The sequence below is a fragment of the Chiloscyllium plagiosum genome, unplaced genomic scaffold (genome assembly GCF_037043375.1).
Source record: "Chiloscyllium plagiosum isolate Xiang-an unplaced genomic scaffold, Cpla_swu_hap1 HiC_scaffold_50, whole genome shotgun sequence".
NCBI lineage: Eukaryota > Metazoa > Chordata > Chondrichthyes > Orectolobiformes > Hemiscylliidae > Chiloscyllium > Chiloscyllium plagiosum.
In genome coordinates this window covers 54,992,447-55,013,697 of record NW_028270188.1, presented here as the reverse complement: position 1 = coordinate 55,013,697, position 21,251 = coordinate 54,992,447, and the positions used below count along the sequence as shown (strand labels likewise).

Sequence of the window (21,251 nt, the reverse complement as noted above, 5' to 3'; positions counted from 1 at the left end):
TACTGTACCCCAGTGTTATACAGGGACAGACCTGTCCCCACCAGTACTGTACCCCAGTGTTATACAGGGACAGACCCGTCCCCACCAGTACTATACCCCAGTGTTATACAGGGACAGACCCGTCCCCACCAGTACTGTACCCAGTGTTATACAGTGACAGACCTGTCCCCACCAGTACTGTACCCCAGTGTTATACAGGGACAGACCCGTCCCCACCAGTACTGTACCCAGTGTTATACAGGGACAGACCCGTCCCCACCAGTACTGTACCCCGGTGTTATACAGGGACAGACCCGTCCCCACCAGTACTGTACCCCAGTGTTATACAGCGACAGACCCGTCCCCACCAGTACTGTACCCCAGTGTTATACACTGACAGACCTGTCCCCACCAGTACTGTACCCCAGTGTTATACAGGGACAGACCCGTCCCCACCAGTACTGTACCCCAGTGTTATACAGGGACAGACCCGTCCCCACCAGTGCTGTACCCCAGTGTTATACAGGGACAGACCCGTCCCCACCAGTACTGTACCCCAGTGTTATACAGGGACAGACCCGACCCCACCAGTACTGTACCCCAGTGTTATACAGGGACAGACCTGTCCCCACCAGTACTGTACCCCAGTGTTATACAGTGTCAGACCTGTCCCCACCAGTACTGTGCCCCAGTGTTATACAGGGACAGACCCGTCCCCACCAGTACTGTACCCCAGTGTTATACAGGGACAGACCTGTCCCCACCAGTACTGTACCCCAGTGTTATACAGTGTCAGACCTGTCCCCACCAGTACTGTGCCCCAGTGTTATACAGGGACAGACCCGTCCCCACCAGTACTGTACCCAGTGTTATACAGGGACAGACCCGACCCCACCAGTACTGTACCCCAGTGTTATACAGTGACAGACCTGTCCCCACCAGTACTGTACCCCAGTGTTTTACAGTGACAGACCTGTCCCCACCAGTACTGTACCCCAGTGTTATACAGGGACAGGCCCGTCCCCACCAGTACTGTACCCCAGTGTTATACAGGGACAGACCCGTCCCCACCAGTACTGTACCCCAGTGTTATACAGGGACAGGCCCGTCCCCACCAGTACTGTACCCCAGTGTTATACAGGGACAGACCCGTCCCCACCAGTACTGTACCCCAGTGTTATACAGGAACAGACCCGTCCCCACCAGTACTGTACCCCAGTGTTATACAGGGACAGACCCGTCCCCACCAGTACTGTACCCCAGTGTTATACAGGGACAGACTCGTCCCCACCAGTACTGTACCCCAATGTTATACAGTGACAGACCCGTCCCCACCAGTACTGTACCCCAGTATTACACAGTGACAGACCCATCCCCACCAGTACTGTACCCCAGTGTTGTACAGGGACAGACCCGTCCCCACCAGTACTGTACCCCAGTGTTATACAGGGACAGACCCGTCCTCACCAGTACCGTACTCCAGTGTTATACATCGATAGACCCGTCCCCACCAGTACTGTACCCCGGTGTTCTACAATGACAGACCCGTCCCCACCAGTACTGTACCCCAGTGTTATACAGTGACAGACCCGTCCCCACCAGTACTGTACCCCAGTGTTATACAGGGACAGACCCGTCCCCACCAGTACTGTACCCCAGTGTTATACAGCGACAGACCCGCCCCCACCAGTACTGTACCCCAGTGTTATACAGCGACAGACCTGTCCCCACCAGTACTGTACCCCAGTGTTATACAGGGACAGACCCGTCCCCACCAGTACTGTACCCCAGTGTTATACAGGGACAGACCTGTCCCCACCAGTACTGTACCCCAGTGTTATACAGGGACAGACCCGTCCCCACCAGTACTGTACCCCAGTGTTATACAGGGACAGACCCGTCCCCACCAGTACTGTACCCCAGTGTTATACAGGGACATACCCGTCCCCACCAGTACTGTACCCCAGTGTCATACAGGGACAGACCCATCCCCACCAGTACTGTACCCCAGTGTTATACAGGGACACACCCGTCCCCACCCAGTACTGTACCCCAGTGTTATACAGGAACAGACCCGTCCCCACCAGTACTGTACCCCAGTGTTATACAGGCACAGATCCATCCCCACCAGTACTGAACCCCAGTGTTATACAGCGACAGACCTGTCCCCACCAGTACTGTACCCCAGTGTTACACAGTGACCGACCCATCACCACCAGTACTGTTCCCCAGTGTTATACAGCGACAGACCCGTCCCCACCAGTACTGTACCCCAGTGTTATACAGGCACAGATCCGTCCCCACCAGTACTGAACCCCAGTGTTATACAGCGACAGACCCGTCCCCACCAGTACTGTACCCCAGTGTCATACAGGGACAGACCCATCCCCACCAGTACTGTACCCCAGTGTTATACAGGGACACACCCGTCCCCACCCAGTACTGTACCCCAGTGTTATACAGGGACATACCCGTCCCCACCAGTACTGTACCCCAGTGTTATACAGGCACTGACCCGTCCCCACCAGTACTGAACCCCAGTGTTATACAGCGACAGACCTGTCTCCACCAGTACTGTACCCCAGTGTTACACAGGAACAGACCCGTCCCCACCAGTACTGTACCCCAGTGTTTTACAGGGACAGATCCGTACCCACCGGTACTGTACCCCAGTGTTATACATGGACAGACCCATCCCCACCAGTACTGTTCCCCAGTGTTATACAGCGACAGGCCCGTCCCCACCAGTACTGTACCCCAGTGTTATACAGGCACAGACCCGTCCCCACCAGTACTGAACCCCAGTGTTATACAGGGACAGACCCGTCCCCACCAGTACTGGACCCCAGTGTTATACAGGGACAGACCCGTCCCCACCAGTACTGTACCCCAGTGTTATACAGGGACAGACCTGTCCCCACCAGTACTGTACCCCAGTGTTATACAGCGACAGACACGTCCCCACCAGTACTGTACCCCAGTGTTATACAGGGACAGACCCGTCCCCACCAGTACTGTACCCCAGTGTTATACAGGGACAGACCCATCCCCACCCAGGATTCTACCCCAGTGTTATACAGGGACAGACCCGTCCCCACCAGTACTGTACCCCAGTGTTATACAGGGACAGACCCGTCCCCACCAGTACTGTACCCCAGTGTTATACAGGGACAGACCCGTCCCCACCAGTACTGTACCCCAGTGTTATACAGGGACAGAACCGTCCCCACCAGTACTGTACCCCAGTGTTATACAGGGACAGACCCGTCCCCACCAGTACTGTACCCCAGTGTTATACAGTGACATACCCGCCCCCACCAGTACTGTACCCCAGTGTTATACAGCGACAGACCCATCCCCACCAGTACCGTACCCCAGTGTTATACAGGGACAGACCCGTCCCCACCAGTACTGTACCCCAGTGTTATCCAGTGACAGACCCGTCCCCACCAGTACTGTACCCCAGTGTTATACAGGGACAGACCCATCCCCACCAGTACTGTACCCCAGTGTTATACAATGACAGACCCGTCCCCACCAGTACTGTGCCCCAGTGTTATACAATGACAGATCCGTCCCCACCAGTACTGTAACCCAGTGTTATACAGGGACAGACCCGTCCCCACCATTACTGTAACCCAGTGTTACACAGTGACAGACCCGTCCCCAACAGTACTGTACCCCAGTGTTATACAGGGACAGACCCGTCCCCACCAGTACTGTACCCCAGTGTTATACACAGCGACAGACCTGTCCCCACCTGTACTGTACCCCAGTGTTATACAGGGACAGACCCGTCCCCACCAGTACTGTACCCCAGTGTTATACAGGGACAGACCTGTCCCCACCAGTACTGTACCCCAGTGTTATACAGGGACAGACCCATCCCCACCAGTACTGTAACCCAGTGTTATACAGTGACAGACCTATCCCCACCAGTACTGTACCCCAGTGTTATACAGGGACAGACCTATCCCCACCAGTACTGTACCCCAGTGTTATACAGGGACAGACCCATCCCCACCAGTACTGTACCCCAGTGTTATACAGGGACAGACCCGTCCCCACCAATACTGTACCCCAGTGTTATACAGGGACAGACCCGTCCCCACCAGTACTGTACCCCAGTGTTATACAGGGACAGACCTGTCCCCACCAGTACTGTACCCCAGTGTTATACAGGGCCAGACCTGTCCCCACCAGTACTGTACCCCAGTGTTATACAGTGACAGACCTGTCCCCACCAGTACTGTACCCCAGTGTTATACAATGACAGACCCGTCCCCACCAGTACTGTACCCCAGTGTTATACAGTGACAGACCTGTCCCCACCAGTACTGTACCCCAGTGTTATACAGGGTCAGACCCATCCCCACCAGTACTGTACCCCAGTGTTATACAGGGACAGACCCGTCCCCACCAGTACTGTATCCCAGTGTTATACAGGGACAGACCCGTCCCACCAGTACTGTACCCCAGTGTTATACAGGGTCAGACCCGTCCCCACCAGTACTGTACCCCAGTGTTATACAATGACAGACCCGTCCCCACCAGTACTGTACCCCAGTGTTATACAGGGACAGACCCGTCCCCACTGGTACTGTAACCCAGTGTTATACAGGGACAGACCTGTCCCCACCAGTACTGTACCCCAGTGTTATACAGGGCCAGACCTGTCCCCACCAGTACTGTACCCCAGTGTTATACAGGGACAGACCTGTCCCCACCAGTACTGTACCCCAGTGTTATACAATGACAGACCCGTCCCCACCAGTACTGTACCCCAGTGTTATACAGGCACAGATCCGTCCCCACCAGTACTGAACCCCAGTGTTATACAGCGACAGACCCGTCCCCACCAGTACTGTACCCCAGTGTCATACAGGGACAGACCCATCCCCACCAGTACTGTACCCCAGTGTTATACAGGGACACACCCGTCCCCACCCAGTACTGTACCCCAGTGTTATACAGGGACATACCCGTCCCCACCAGTACTGTACCCCAGTGTTATACAGGCACAGACCCGTCCCCACCAGTACTGAACCCCAGTGTTATACAGCGACAGACCTGTCTCCACCAGTACTGTACCCCAGTGTTACACAGGAACAGACCCGTCCCCACCAGTACTGTACCCCAGTGTTTTACAGGGACAGATCCGTACCCACCGGTACTGTACCCCAGTGTTATACATGGACAGACCCATCCCCACCAGTACTGTTCCCCAGTGTTATACAGCGACAGGCCCGTCCCCACCAGTACTGTACCCCAGTGTTATACAGGCACAGACCCGTCCCCACCAGTACTGAACCCCAGTGTTATACAGGGACAGACCCGTCCCCACCAGTACTGGACCCCAGTGTTATACAGGGACAGACCCGTCCCCACCAGTACTGTACCCCAGTGTTATACAGGGACAGACCTGTCCCCACCAGTACTGTACCCCAGTGTTATACAGCGACAGACACGTCCCCACCAGTACTGTACCCCAGTGTTATACAGGGACAGACCCGTCCCCACCAGTACTGTACCCCAGTGTTATACAGGGACAGACCCATCCCCACCCAGGATTCTACCCCAGTGTTATACAGGGACAGACCCGTCCCCACCAGTACTGTACCCCAGTGTTATACAGGGACAGACCCGTCCCCACCAGTACTGTACCCCAGTGTTATACAGGGACAGACCCGTCCCCACCAGTACTGTACCCCAGTGTTATACAGGGACAGAACCGTCCCCACCAGTACTGTACCCCAGCTTATTACAGGGACAGACCCGTCCCCACCAGTACTGTACCCCAGTGTTATACAGGGACAGACCCGTCCCCACCAGTACTGTACCCCAGTGTTATACAGTGACATACCCGCCCCCACCAGTACTGTACCCCAGTGTTATACAGCGACAGACCCATCCCCACCAGTACCGTACCCCAGTGTTATACAGGGACAGACCCGTCCCCACCAGTACTGTACCCCAGTGTTATCCAGTGACAGACCCGTCCCCACCAGTACTGTACCCCAGTGTTATACAGGGACAGACCCATCCCCACCAGTACTGTACCCCAGTGTTATACAATGACAGACCCGTCCCCACCAGTACTGTGCCCCAGTGTTATACAATGACAGATCCGTCCCCACCAGTACTGTAACCCAGTGTTATACAGGGACAGACCCGTCCCCACCATTACTGTAACCCAGTGTTACACAGTGACAGACCCGTCCCCAACAGTACTGTACCCCAGTGTTATACAGGGACAGACCCGTCCCCACCAGTACTGTACCCCAGTGTTATACACAGCGACAGACCTGTCCCCACCTGTACTGTACCCCAGTGTTATACAGGGACAGACCCGTCCCCACCAGTACTGTACCCCAGTGTTATACAGGGACAGACCTGTCCCCACCAGTACTGTACCCCAGTGTTATACAGGGACAGACCCATCCCCACCAGTACTGTAACCCAGTGTTATACAGTGACAGACCTATCCCCACCAGTACTGTACCCCAGTGTTATACAGGGACAGACCTATCCCCACCAGTACTGTACCCCAGTGTTATACAGGGACAGACCCATCCCCACCAGTACTGTACCCCAGTGTTATACAGGGACAGACCCGTCCCCACCAATACTGTACCCCAGTGTTATACAGGGACAGACCCGTCCCCACCAGTACTGTACCCCAGTGTTATACAGGGACAGACCTGTCCCCACCAGTACTGTACCCCAGTGTTATACAGGGCCAGACCTGTCCCCACCAGTACTGTACCCCAGTGTTATACAGTGACAGACCTGTCCCCACCAGTACTGTACCCCAGTGTTATACAATGACAGACCCGTCCCCACCAGTACTGTACCCCAGTGTTATACAGTGACAGACCTGTCCCCACCAGTACTGTACCCCAGTGTTATACAGGGTCAGACCCATCCCCACCAGTACTGTACCCCAGTGTTATACAGGGACAGACCCGTCCCCACCAGTACTGTATCCCAGTGTTAAACAGTGACAGACCCGTCCCACCAGTACTGTACCCCAGTGTTATACAGGGTCAGACCCGTCCCCACCAGTACTGTACCCCAGTGTTATACAATGACAGACCCGTCCCCACCAGTACTGTACCCCAGTGTTATACAGGGACAGACCCGTCCCCACTGGTACTGTAACCCAGTGTTATACAGGGACAGACCTGTCCCCACCAGTACTGTACCCCAGTGTTATACAGGGCCAGACCTGTCCCCACCAGTACTGTACCCCAGTGTTATACAGTGACAGACCTGTCCCCACCAGTACTGTACCCCAGTGTTATACAATGACAGACCTGTCCCCACCAGTACTGTACCCCAGTGTTATACAGGGTCAGACCCATCCCCACCAGTACTGTACCCCAGTGTTATACAGGGACAGACCCGTCCCCACCTGTACTGTATCCCAGTGTTAAACAGTGACAGACCCGTCCCACCAGTACTGTACCCCAGTGTTATACAGGGTCAGACCCGTCCCCACCAGTACTGTACCCCAGTGTTATACAATGACAGACCCGTCCCCACCAGTACTGTACCCCAGTGTTATACAATGACAGACCCGTCCCCACTGGTACTGTAACCCAGTGTTATACAGTGACAGACCTGTCCCCACCAGTACTGTACCCCAGTGTTATACAGGGACAGACCTGTCCCCACCAGTACTGTACCCCAGTGTTATACAGGGCCAGACCTGTCCCCACCAGTACTGTACCCCAGTGTTATACAGTGACAGACCTGTCCCCACCAGTACTGTACCCCAGTGTTATACAATGACAGACCCGTCCCCACCAGTACTGTACCCCAGTGTTATACAGGGACAGACCCATCCCCACAAGTACTGTACCACAGTGTTATACAGGGACAGACCCGTCCCCACCAGTACTGTACCCCAGTGTTATACAGGGACAGACCCGTCCCCACCAGTACTGTACCCCAGTGTTATACAGGGACAGACCCGTCCCCACCAGTACTGTACCCCAGTGTTATACAGTGACAGACCTGTCCCCACCAGTACTGTACCCCAGTGTTATACAGGGTCAGACCCATCCCCACCAGTACTGTACCCCAGTGTTATACAGGGACAGACCCGTCCCCACCAGTACTGTATCCCAGTGTTAAACAGTGACAGACCTGTCCCCACCAGTACTGTACACCAGTGTTATACAGGGACAGACCCGTCCCACCAGTACTGTACCCCAGTGTTATACAGGGTCAGACCCGTCCCCACCAGTACTGTACCCCAGTGTTATACAGGGACAGACCCGTCCCCACCAGTACTGTATCCCAGTGTTATACAGGGACCGACCCGTCCCCACCAGTACTGTACCCCAGTGTTATACAGGGACAGACCCGTCCCCACCAGTACTGTGCACCAGTGTTATACAATGACAGACCCGTCCCCACCAGTACTGTACCCCAGTGTTATACAGGGACAGACCTGTCCCCACCAGTACTGTACCCCAGTGTTATACAGGGACAGACCCGTCCCCACCAGTACTGTACCCCAGTGTTATACAGAGACAGACCTATCCCCACCAGTACTGTACCCCAGTGTTATACAGGGACAGACCCGTCCCCACCAGTACTGTACCCCAGTTTATACAGAGACAGACCCGTCCCCACCAGTACTGTACCCCAGTGTTATACAGGGACAGACCCATCCCCACCAGTACTGTACCCCAGTGTTATACAGGGACAGACCCGTCCCCACCAGTACTGTACCCCAGTGTTATACAGGGACAGACCTGTCCCCACCAGTACTGTACCCCAGTGTTATACAGTGACAGACCCGTCCCCACCAGTACTGTACCCCAGTGTTATACAGGGACAGACCCGTCCCCACCAGTACTGTACCCCAGTTTATACAGGGACAGACCCGTCCCCACCAGTACTGTACCCCAGTGTTATACAGGGACAGACCCATCCCCACCAGTACTGTACCCCAGTGTTATACAGGGACAGGCCTGTCCCCACCAGTACTGTACCCCAGTGTTATACAATGACAGACCCGTCCCCACCAGTTCTGTACCCCAGTGTTATACAGGGACAGACCCATCCCCACCAGTACTGTACCCCAGTGTTATACAGGGACAGACCCGTCCCCACCAGTACTGTACCCCAGTGTTATACAATGACAGACCTGTCCCCACCAGTACTGTACCCCAGTGTTACACAGTGACAGACCCGTCCCCACCAGTACTGTACCCCAGTGTTATACAGGGACAGACCTGTCCCCACCAGTACTGTACCCCAGTGTTATACAGGGACAGACCCGTCCCCACCAGTACTGTACCCCGGTGTTATACAGGGACAGACCTGTCCCCACCAGTACTGTACCCCAGTGTTATACAGGGATAGACCCGTCCCCACCAGTACTGTACCCCAGTGTTATACAGGGACAGGCCCGTCCCCACCAGTACTGTACCCCAGTGTTATACAGGGACAGATCCGTCCCCACCACTACTGTACCCCAGTGTTATACAGGGACAGACCCATCCCCACCAGTAATGTACCCCAGTGTTATACAGCGACAGACCCGTCCCCATCTGTACTGTACCCCAGTGTTATACAGGGACAGACCCGTTCCCACCAGTACTGTCCCCCAGTGTTATACAGGGACAGACCCGTCCCCACCAGTACTGTACCCCAGTGTTATACAATGACAGACCTGTCCCCACCAGTACTGTACCCCAGTGTTATACAGCGACAGACCCGTCCCCACCAGTACTGTACCCCAGTGTTATACAGCGACAGGCCCGTCCCCACCAGTACTGTACCCCAGTGTTATACAGCGACAGACCCGTCCCCACCAGTACTGTACCCCAGTGTTATACAGCGACAGGCCAGTCGCCACCAGTACTGTACCCCAGTGTTATACAGGGACAGACCCGTCCCCACCAGTACTGTACCCTCGTGTTATACAGGGACAGACCCTTCCTCACCAGTACTGTACCCCGGTGTTATACAGGGACAGACCCGTCCCCACCAGTACTGTACCCTAGTGTTATACAGGGACAGACCCGTCCCCACCAGTACTGTACCCCAGTGTTATACAGGGACAGACCCGTCCCCACCAGTACTGTACCCCAGTGTTATACAGTGACAGGCCCGTCCCCACCAGTACTGTACCCCAGTGTTATACAGGGTCAGACCTGTCCCACCAGTACTGTACCCCAGTGTTATACAGGGACAGACCTGTCCCCACCAGTACTGTACCCCAGTGTTATACAGCGACAGACCCGTCCCCACCAGTACTGAACCCCAGTGTTATACAGGGACAGACCCGTCCCCACCAGTACTGTACCCCAGTGTTATACAGAGACAGACCTGAGTCCACCAGTGCTGTACCCCAGTGTTATACAGGGACAGACCCGTCCCCACCAGTACTGTACCCCAGTTTATACAGGGACAGACCCGTCCCCACCAGTACTGTACCCCAGTGTTATACAGGGACAGACCCATCCCCACCAGTACTGTACCCCAGTGTTATACAGGGACAGGCCTGTCCCCACCAGTACTGTACCCCAGTGTTATACAATGACAGACCCGTCCCCACCAGTTCTGTACCCCAGTGTTATACAGGGACAGACCCATCCCCACCAGTACTGTACCCCAGTGTTATACAGGGACAGACCCGTCCCCACCAGTACTGTACCCCAGTGTTATACAGTGACAGACCCGTCCCCACCTGTACTGTACCCCAGTGTTATACAGCGACAGACCCGTCCCCACCAGTACTGTACCCCAGTGTTATACAGTGACAGACCTGTCCCCACCAGTACTGTACCCCAGTGTTATACAGGGACAGGCCCGTCCCCACCAGTACTGTACCCCAGTGTTATACAGGGACAGACCCGTCCCCGCCAGTACTGTTCCCCAGTGTTATACAATGACAGACCTGTCCCCACCAGTACTGTACCCCAGTGTTATACAGTGACAGACCCGTCCCCACCAGTACTGTACCCCAGTGTTATACAGTGACAGACCTGTCCCCACCAGTACTGTACCCCAGTGTTATACAGGGACAGACCCGTCCCCACCAGTACTGTACCCCGGTGTTATACAGGGACAGACCTGTCCCCACCAGTACTGTACCCCAGTGTTATACAGGGATAGACCCGTCCCCACCAGTACTGTACCCCAGTGTTATACAGGGACAGGCCCGTCCCCACCAGTACTGTACCCCAGTGTTATACAGGGACAGATCCGTCCCCACCACTACTGTACCCCAGTGTTATACAGGGACAGACCCATCCCCACCAGTACTGTACCCCAGTGTTATACAGCGACAGACCCGTCCCCACCAGTACTGTACCCCAGTGTTATACAGGGACAGACCCGTTCCCACCAGTACTGTACCCCAGTGTTATACAGGGACAGACCCGTCCCCACCAGTACTGTACCCCAGTGTTATACAATGACAGACCTGTCCCCACCAGTACTGTACCCCAGTGTTATACAGTGACAGACCCGTTCCCACCACTACTGTACCCCAGTGTTATACAAGGACAGACCCATCCCCACCAGTACTGTACCCCAGTGTTATACAGCGACAGGCCCGTCCCCACCAGTACTGTACCCCAGTGTTATACAGCGACAGACCCGTCCCCACCAGTACTGTACCCCAGTGTTATACAGCGACAGGCCAGTCGCCACCAGTACTGTACCCCAGTGTTATACAGGGACAGACCCGTCCCCACCAGTACTGTACCCTCGTGTTATTCAGGGACAGACCCTTCCTCACCAGTACTGTACCCCAGTGTTATACAGGGACAGACCCGTCCCCACCAGTACTGTACCCCAGTGTTATACAGTGACAGACCTGTCCCCACCAGTGCTGTACCCCAGTGTTATACAGGGACAGACCTGTCCCCACCAGTGCTGTACCCCAGTGTTATACAGGGACAGACCCGTCCCCACCAGTACTGTACCCCAGTGTTATACAGTGACAGACCCGACCCCACCAGTACTGTACCCCGGTGTTATACAGGGACAGACCCGTCCCCACCAGTACTGTACCCCAGTGTTATACAGGGACAGACCCGTCCCCACCAGTACTGTACCCCAGTGTTATACAGGGACAGACCCGTCCCCACCAGTACTGTACCCCAGTGTTATACAGTGACAGGCCCGTCCCCACCAGTACTGTACCCCAGTGTTATACAGGGACAGACCTGTCCCACCAGTACTGTACCCCAGTGTTATACAGTGACAGGCCCGTCCCCACCAGTACTGTACCCCAGTGTTATACAGGGACAGACCTGTCCCACCAGTACTGTACCCCAGTGTTATACAGGGACAGACCTGTCCTCACCAGTACTGTACACCAGTGTTATACAGCGACAGACCCGTCCCCACCAGTACTGTACCCCAGTGTTATACAGCGACAGACCCGTCCCCACCAGTACTGTACCCCAGTGTTATACAGGGACAGACCCGTCCCCACCAGTACTGTACCCCAGTGTTATACAGTGTCAGACCCGTCCCCACCAGTACTGTACCCCAGTGTTATACAGGGACAGACCCGTCCCCACCAGTACTGTACCCCAGTGTTATACAGTGACAGACCCGTCCCCACCAGTACTGTACCCCAGTGTTACACAGGGACATACCCGTCCCCACCAGTACTGTACCCCGGTGTTATACAGGGACAGACCCGTCCCCAACAGTACTGTACCCCAGTGTTATACAGGGACAGACCTGTCCCCACCAGTACTGTACCCCAGTGTTATACAGGGACAGGCCCGTCCCCACCAGTACTGTACCCCAGTGTTATACAGGGACAGACCCGTCCCCACCAGTACTGTACCCCAGTGTTATACTGCGACAGACCTCTCCTCCTGTGTTTTCATTTTAACCTCATTTAATTGCTTCGTATTCACATTTATTCTCCCCCCAGTTTTGCTCACGCTGTGAAAGCCCCTCTGCTATTTTGACCCTTTGATGTTGTTGCTCTTTTCCACCCCGCCACGGTCCCGACTGGGGTGGCTGAGGGGTGGACGATTACTGCCCGCTTCCTTGGGGGCCGCTGCTGGTTTGAAGGCAGAGTTACCCGGCCACCTCTCGGCTGTTTGACCTTTCCAGACCGTGGAACAGGAAGCAGTGGTGGCCCAACTGTCAGCTAGCGTCTGTCCCACGCCCTCCCTCCCGTCCCACAGCGCGACTCGTTGCCTCACTCACTGCCGGAGCTGCTTGTGGTTTTCACAGCTCTGTGGGAGGGGTGACCAGAGCACGTCATCGCCCTGGGGACTGTCCTTGGGCAATCGCCCTGCACAATTATCAAGGTCTCTCTCGCGCCAGCACCCCAGAACCTGAACAGATGAAACGCGAGTTGCTTTGGCCATTCTGCTTTGGAAGTTCAGTTTCTGGAACAGGTTGGGACAGGCCACGGGCCTCCCACAGGTTTCTCTGATTCCCACCAGGGAGCGTGTGTCGGAGAGGCAGAGGCTTTCGGATTTCGGCTTTGGGTAAAGCTTGTCCCCTCCCCAGCCATCTCGCTCTCTCTCACTCTCTCTGTATATCTCTCTCGATCTCTTTCGATCTCTCTCTCTCGATCTCTCTTACTTTCTCTCTCTCCATCTCCATCTCTCCCCTTTTCTCTCTCTCTCTCCATCTGTCTCCATCTCTCTCAATCTCCCTCCATCTCTCTCTCTCCCTCCATCTCTCTCCGTCTCTCTCTGTCTCCCACCATCTCTCTCTCTCTCTGCTTCTCTCTATCTCTCCATCTCTCTCTATCTCTCCATCTCTTTCTGTCTCTCCATCTCTGTCTGTCTCTCCATCTCTCTCTGTCTCTCCATCTCTCTCTGTGTTTCTCTCTCTCTCTCCCTCTCCATCTCTCTCTCTCTTAATTTTTCCTCCCTCCCCCAGCCTTCATGAGGTGCCCCTAGTTTCAAACTGAGGTGGCACTGTGGAATTCCCATTTCCCCAAAATATACCCACTCCGAATTCCTGATTCATGACCTCCTCCTCTTCTTCAGCGCTGACCCTCCGACGCACCGACTCCCTCAGCACTGACCCTCCGATAGCGCCCGCTCCCTCAGCACTGACCCTCCGATAGCGCCCGCTCCCTCAGCACTGACCCTCCAACAGTGCCCACTCCCTCAGCACTGACCCTCCGATAGCGCCCGCTCCCTCAGCACTGACCCTCCCACAGCGCCCGCTCCCTCAGCACTGACCCTCCGACAGCGCTAGCTCCCTCAGCACTGACCCTCCGACAGTGCCCACTCCCTCAGCACTGACCCTCCGACAGCGCTAGCTCCCTCAGCACTGACCCTCCGACAGTGCCCACTCCCTCAGCACTGACCCTCCCACAGTGCCCGCTCCCTCAGCACTGACTCTCCGACAGCGCTAGCTCCCTCAGCACTGACCCTCCCACAGCGCCCACTCCCTCAGCACTGACCCTCCGACAGCATCCGCTCCCTCAGCACTGACCCTCCGACAGCCCCCACTCCCTCAGCACTGACCCTGCGACAGCACCCACTCCCTCAGCACTGACCCTCCTACAGCACCCACTCCCTCAGCACTGACCCTCCGACAGCCCCCACTCCCTCAGCACTGACCCTGCGACAGCACCCACTCCCTCAGCACTGACCCTCCTACAGCGTCCACTCCCTCAGCACTGACCCTCCCACAGCGCCCACTCCCTCAGCACTGACCCTCCCACAGCGCCCACTCCCTCAGCACTGACCCTCCGACAGGGCCCACTCCCTCAGCACTGACTCTCCCACAACGCCTACTCCCTCAGCGCTGACTGTCCGACAGCACCCACTCCCTCAGCACTGACCCTCCCGCAGCGCCCGCTCCCTCAGCACTGACCCTCCGATAGCGCCCGCTCCCTCAGCACTGACCCTCCGACAGTGCCCGCTCCCTCAGCACTGACCCTCCGACAGCGCCCGCTCCCTCAGCACTGACCCTCCAACAGCGACCGCTCCCTCAGCACTGACCCTCCTACAGCACCCGCTCCCTCAGCACTGACCCTCCGACAGCACCCACTCCCTCAGCACTGACCCTCCAACAGCGACCGCTCCCTCAGCACTGACCCTCCTACAGCACCCGCTCCCTCAGCACTGACAGTCTGACAGCGCCCGCACCCTCAGCACTGACCCTCCGACAGCACCCGCTCCCTCAGCACTGACCCTCCAACAGCGACCGCTCCCTCAGCACTGACCCTCCTACAGCACCCGCTCCCTCAGCACTGACCCTCCGACAGCGCCCACTCCCTCAGCACTGACCCTCCGACAGCGCCCGCACCCTCAGCACTGACCCTCCCACAGCACCCGCTCCCTCAGCACTGACCCTCCGACAGCACCCGCTCCCTCAGCACTGACCCTCCCACAGCACCCACTCCCCCAGCACTGACCCTCCCACAGCACCCACTCCCTCAGCACTGACCCTCCCACAGCACCCACTCCCTCAGCACTGACCCTCCAACAGCGCCTACTCCATCAGCGCTGACCCTCTGACAGTGCCAGCCCTGACCATTGAACATTATATGTTTGCGGTATTGTGGAGATGTGGGGGACAGTAAGGTAACGATACTAATTGGCGAGCTCTATCCCGGCTGTGATAACCTTTAATGGACCGAAGGTCTGATTCCCTTCCTGGTCGGTGGGGAACACAAATGCAGACATCCTGTTGGTCACCCTGCCAGTGCAACGCACGTCCTGTTCTCCACATCATACCTCGGGCTCTGACAGAGTCACACAGCACAACACTGGCATTGGCCATGCTAAAATGTCCCATAGTGCCCAGGGATGTGCAGGTTAGGGTGGATTGGCCATGCTAAAATGTCCCATAGTGCCCAGGGATGTGCAGGTTAGGGTGGATTGGCCATGCTAAATTGTCCCATAGTGCCTAGGGATGTGCAGGTTAGGGTGGATTGGCCATGCTAAATTGTCCCATAGTGCCCAGGGATGTGCAGGTTAGGGTGGTTTGGCCATGCGAAATTGTTCCATAGTGTTCAGGGATGTGTAGGTTAGGGTGGATTGGCCATGCTAAATTGTCCCGTAGTGCCCAGGGACGTACAGGTTAGGGTGGTTTGGCCATGCTAAATTGTCCCATAGTGTCCAGGGATGTGCAGGTTAGGGTGGATTGGCCGTGCTAAATTGTCCCATAGTGTCCAGGGATGTGCAGGTTAGGGTGGTTTGGCCATGCTAAATTGTCCCATAGTGTCCAGGGATGTGCAGGTTAGGGTGGATTGGCCATGCGAAATTGTTCCATAGTGTTCAGGGATGTGCAGGTTAGGGGGGGTTGGCCATGCTAAATTGTCCCATAGTGCCCAGGGATGTGCAGGTTAGGGTGGATTGGCCATGCTAAATTGTCCCGTGGTGTCCAGGGATGTGCAGGTTAGGGTGGTTTGGCCATGCTACATTCTCCCATAGTGCACAGGGATGTGCAGGTTAGGGTGGATTGGCCATGCGAAATTGTCCCATAGTGCCCAGGGATGTGCAGGTTAGGGTGGATTGGCCATGCGAAATTGTCCCATAGTGTTCAGGGATGTGCAGGTTAGGGGGGGTTGGCCATGCTAAATTGTCCCATAGTGTCCAGGGATGTGCAGGTTAGGGGGGGTTGGCCGTGCTAAATTGTCCCGTAGAGCCCAGGGATGTGCAGGTTAGGGGGGGTTGGCCGTGCTAAATTGTCCCGTAGAGCCCAGGGATGTGCAGGTTAGGGGGGGTTGGCCATGCTAAATTGTCCCATAGTGTCCAGGGATGTGCAGGTTAGGGTGGATCGGCCATGCTAAATTGTCCCATAGTGCCCAGGGATGTGCAGGTTAGGGTGGATTGGCCACGCGAAATTGTCCCGTAGTGCCCAGGGATGTGCAGGTTAGGGTGGATTGGCCATGCTAAATTGTCCCGTAGTGCCCAGGGATGTGCAGGTTAGGGTGGATTGGCCATGCTAAATTGTCCCATTGTGCCAGGGATGTGCAGGTTAGGGTGGATTGGCCATGCTAAATTGTCCCATAGTGCCCAGGGATGTGCAGGTTAGGGTGGGTCGGCCATGCTAAATTGTCCCATAGTGCCCAGGGATGTGCAGGTTAGGGTGGTTTGGCCATGCTAAATTGTCCCATTGTGCCAGGGATGTGCAGGTTAGGGTGGATTGGCCATGCTAAATTGTCCCGTAGTGTCCAGGGATGTGCAGGTTAGGGTGGATCGGCCATGCTAAATTGTCCCATAGTGCCCAGGGATGTGCAGGTTAGGGTGGATTGGCCATGCTAAATTGTCCCATAGTGTCCAGGGATGTGCAGGTTAGGATGGTTTGGCCATGCTAAATTGTCCCATAGTGTCCAGGGATGTGCAGGTTAGGGTGGTTTGGCCATGCTAAATTGTCCCATAGTGCCCAGGGATGTGCAGGTTAGGGTGGATTGGCCATGCTAAATTGTCCCATAGTGCCCAGCGATGTGCAGGTTAGGGTGGATTGGCCATGCTAAATTGTCCCATAGTGTCCAGGGATGTGCAGGTTAGGATGGTTTGGCCATGCTAAATTGTCCCATAGTGTCCAGGGATGTGCAGGTTAGGGTGGATTGGCCATGCGAAATTGTCCCATAGTGTCCAGGGATGTGCAGGTTAGGGTGGTTTGGCCATGCTAAATTGTCCCATAGTGTCCAGGGATGTGCAGGTTAGGGTGGATTGGCCATGCTAAATTGTCCCATAGTGTCCAGGGATGTGCAGGTTAGGGTGGTTTGGCCATGCTAAATTGTCCCATAGTGTCCAGGGATGTGCAGGTTAGGGTGGATTGGCCATGCGAAATTGTCCCATAGTGTTCAGGGATGTGCAGGTTAGGGGGGGTTGGCCATGCTAAATTGTCCCGTAGTGCCCAGGGATGTGCAGGTTAGGTGGATTGGCCATGCTAAATTGTCCCGTAGTGCCCAGGGATGTGCAGGTTAGGGTGGATTGGCCATGCTAAATTGTCCCGTAGTGTCCAGGGATGTGCAGGTTAGGGTGGTTTGGCCATGCTAAATTGTCCCATAGTGCCCAGGGATGTGCAGGTTAGGGTGGATTGGCCATGCTAAATTGTCCCATAGTGCCCAGCGATGTGCAGGTTAGGGTGGATTGGCCATGCTAAATTGTCCCATAGTGCCCAGGGATGTGCAGGTTAGGGTGGATTGGCCAGGCTAAATTGTCCCATAGTGCCCAGGGATGTGCAGGTTCGGGTGGATTGGCCATGCTAAATTGTCCCATAGTGTCCAGGGATGTGCAGGTTAGGGTGGATTGGCCAGGCTAAATTGTCCCATAGTGCCCAGGGATGTGCAGGTTAGGGTGGATTGGCCAGGCTAAATTGTCCCATAGTGCCCAGGGATGTGCAGGTTCGGGTGGATTGGCCATGCTAAATTGTCCCATAGTGCCCAGGGATGTGCAGGTTAGGGTGGATTGGCCATGCTAAATTGTCCCATAGTGTCCAGGGATGTGCAGGTTAGGGTGGATTGGCCAGGCTAAATTGTCCCATAGTGCCCAGCGATGTGCAGGTTAGGGTGGATTGGCCATGCTAAATTGTCCCATAGTGTCCAGGGATGTGCAGGTTAGGGTGGATTGGCCAGGCTAAATTGTCCCATAGTGCCCAGCGATGTGCAGGTTAGGGTGGATTGGCCATGCTAAATTGTCCCATAGTGCCCAGGAATGTGCAGGCTAGGGTGGATTGGCCATGCTAAATTGTCCCATAGTGCCCAGGGATGTGCAGGTTAGGGTGGATTGGCCATGCTAAATTGTCCCATAGTGCCCAGCGATGTGCAGGTTAGGGTGGATTGGCCATGCTAAATTGTCCCATAGTGCCCAGGGATGTGCAGGCTAGGGTGGATTGGCCATGCTAAATTGTCCCATAGTGCCCAGGGATGTGCAGGTTAGGGTGGATTGGCCTTGCTAAATTGCCTGTAGTGTTAGTTGGATTAGTCAGGGGTAAATATGGGGACATGGGTTTCTCTTCAGAGGATCGGTGGGTACTTGTTGGGCCGAAGGGCCTGTTTCCACACAGTAAATAATCTGAAGTGATCTAACCTCTCTCTCTCTCTGCCCTCGCTCTGTTGGCCTTCGCTTCAGCTTCCTGATGGGAGGCTCAGCGGGCTATCAAGACACACAGACGGGTGGGAGGCGTGGGTAGAAACCCTGGCCCACTCCCTGAACCCGTCAATCGCCCTTCCAGTGATCTCCTCCACCAACATCTCTTCCCCTCCCCAACCCACCATCGCACAAGAGAGGCTGAGACCAATAGCAAAGCCACCTGAACCCTTGTCTGTGGTTTCTTTGAAGTTCATGAGTCCTGGGTGAGACAGAACGAGAGAGAGGGGAAAAAAAAGACAGGAAGGGAAAGAAAGACACAGAGAAAGAAAGAGAGAGCGAGAGACGGAGGAAGAGACAATAATTAAAGAGGAAGAGCTAGGAAAGTAAGGGAGAGGGGCTAACCTAAGATAAAATTGGAAATCACGCAGCCCAGCCCATGCTTGCGCCCCCAGACTGTTGCCTCTGTCCTAATTGATTGACCCAATTGTGTTCACACTGAAGGATCTGAGGTGAAGACCTGTTGAGGATGGGCAAGTGGCTACAGAACTGGAAGTGCTGAGGCCACAGAACAGCGACATCCAGTCACTGGGTCATGGTGGATCTCTAGAGTCCCACGCCACCAAAACAGGCCCTTCGGCCCAACGCGTCCAGGCTTCCTGAACCGAACTACTCCCACTTGGCTACATTTGGCCCAAATCCCTGTGAATCCTTCCTATCCATGTACCTGACCCTCCGACAGTGCGGTGTCCCCTTGGCATTGGCACAAGGAATGTTAGCCTGGATGATGGACTGCAGGATATCAGAGAGAGAGAGAGAGAAAGAGCCCAATTCCTGACAGACTAGTGAGGCATCTGTCTGTCTGTCTCTCTCTCTCTCTCTCTGACTCTCTTTCTTTTCTCTCTCTCTCACTCTCTGTGTCTCCCTCTCTGTCTCTCTCTGTGACTCTCTCTGTGTCTCCCTCTCTGTGTCTCCCTCTCTTTCTGTCTCCCCCTCTCTCTGTCTCTCTTTCTCTGTGTCTCCCTCTCTGTCTCTGTCTCTGTCTCCCTCTCTGTCTCTGTCTCTCTCTCTCTCTCTCTCTTTCCCTCTCTCTCTTTCTGTCTCCCTCTCTCACTCTCTCTGTTTCTCTCTCTGTCTTTCTCTCTCACTCTCTCTGTGACTCTCCCTCTCTGTCTCCCTCTCTGTGTCTCCCTCTCTTTTTGTCTCCCTCTCTTTTTGTCTCCCTCTCTCTCTGTCTCCCTCTCTGTGTCTCCCTCTCTTTCTGTCTCCCTCTCCCTCTGTCTCCCTCTCTGTGTCTCCCTCTCTTTTTGTCTCCCTCTCTCTCTGTCTCTCTTTCTCTGTCTCCCTCTCTCTCTCCCTCTCTCACTTCCTCTCTCTCTCTCTTCCTCTCTCTCCCTCTTCCTGTCTCTCTCTCCCTCTCTCTCTCCCTCTCTGTCTCTCCCTCTCTCTCTGTCTCCCCCTCTCTCTCTGTCTCTCTCTCTCAGTATCTCTCTCCTTCCATCTTTCTCTCTGTCTCTCTCTCTCTATCTCTCTCTCTCTACTCCCTTCCGCATGCTGCCTCAGTTCTCTGATGTGGGGACAAAACAATGACGAGATGAACGTGTGATTTTGAATATTGTTTCTTGCTTGTGTCCTGTGAAAGCTGCCCCCCGCCCCCCTACACCGGTTACTCAATGCTCCCTTCTTTTCCTTTCCAGTACATGGGGTGTGTGGAGGTTCTGCAGTCAATGCGAGCGCTGGACTTCAACACCAGGACCCAGGTCACCAGGTGAGAGTGTGCTCTCCTGGCGAAATATTTCTCCAAGGTTAGAGTGGTGCTGGAAAGGCACAGCAGGTCAGGCAGCATCTGAGAAACAGGACAAACGCCAGTTCGGGCAAAAGCCCTTCCTCTGGGGTGGACAAAGTTGAAAATCACACCACGCCAGGTTACAATCCAACAGGTTGAATTGGAAGCACTAGCTTTCAGAGCGCTGCCCCTTCATCCGGTGGTAGTGGAGGGCTCAATCCTAACACACAGAATTTATAGCAAACATTTAGTGTGATGTCAGTGAAATTATACATTGCAACATACCTTTGATTGTTTGTTAAACCTCTCATCTGTTAGAATGACCATGATAGTTTCACTTCTTTCATGTATAATGTATAATTTCAGTTACATCACACTGAAGCTTTTGCTATAAATTCTGTGTATTAGGATTGAGCCCTCCACTACCACCTGATGAAGGAGCGGCCAACCCACCCTAACCTGCACATCCCTGGGCACTA

The 21,251-nt window shown here is 55.0% G+C and overlaps 1 protein-coding gene across 1 annotated transcript in view; it reads left to right on the top strand.

Moving 5' to 3' along the window:
• The window catches only part of shc1 (SHC (Src homology 2 domain containing) transforming protein 1), a 116,898-nt gene that overhangs the window by 64,185 nt on the left and 31,462 nt on the right, over window positions 1-21,251 (top strand). The window contains 1 exon segment of the mRNA XM_087985115.1: window positions 20,684-20,754. Within this exon segment, the coding sequence (XP_087841241.1) occupies window positions 20,684-20,754 (71 nt within the window).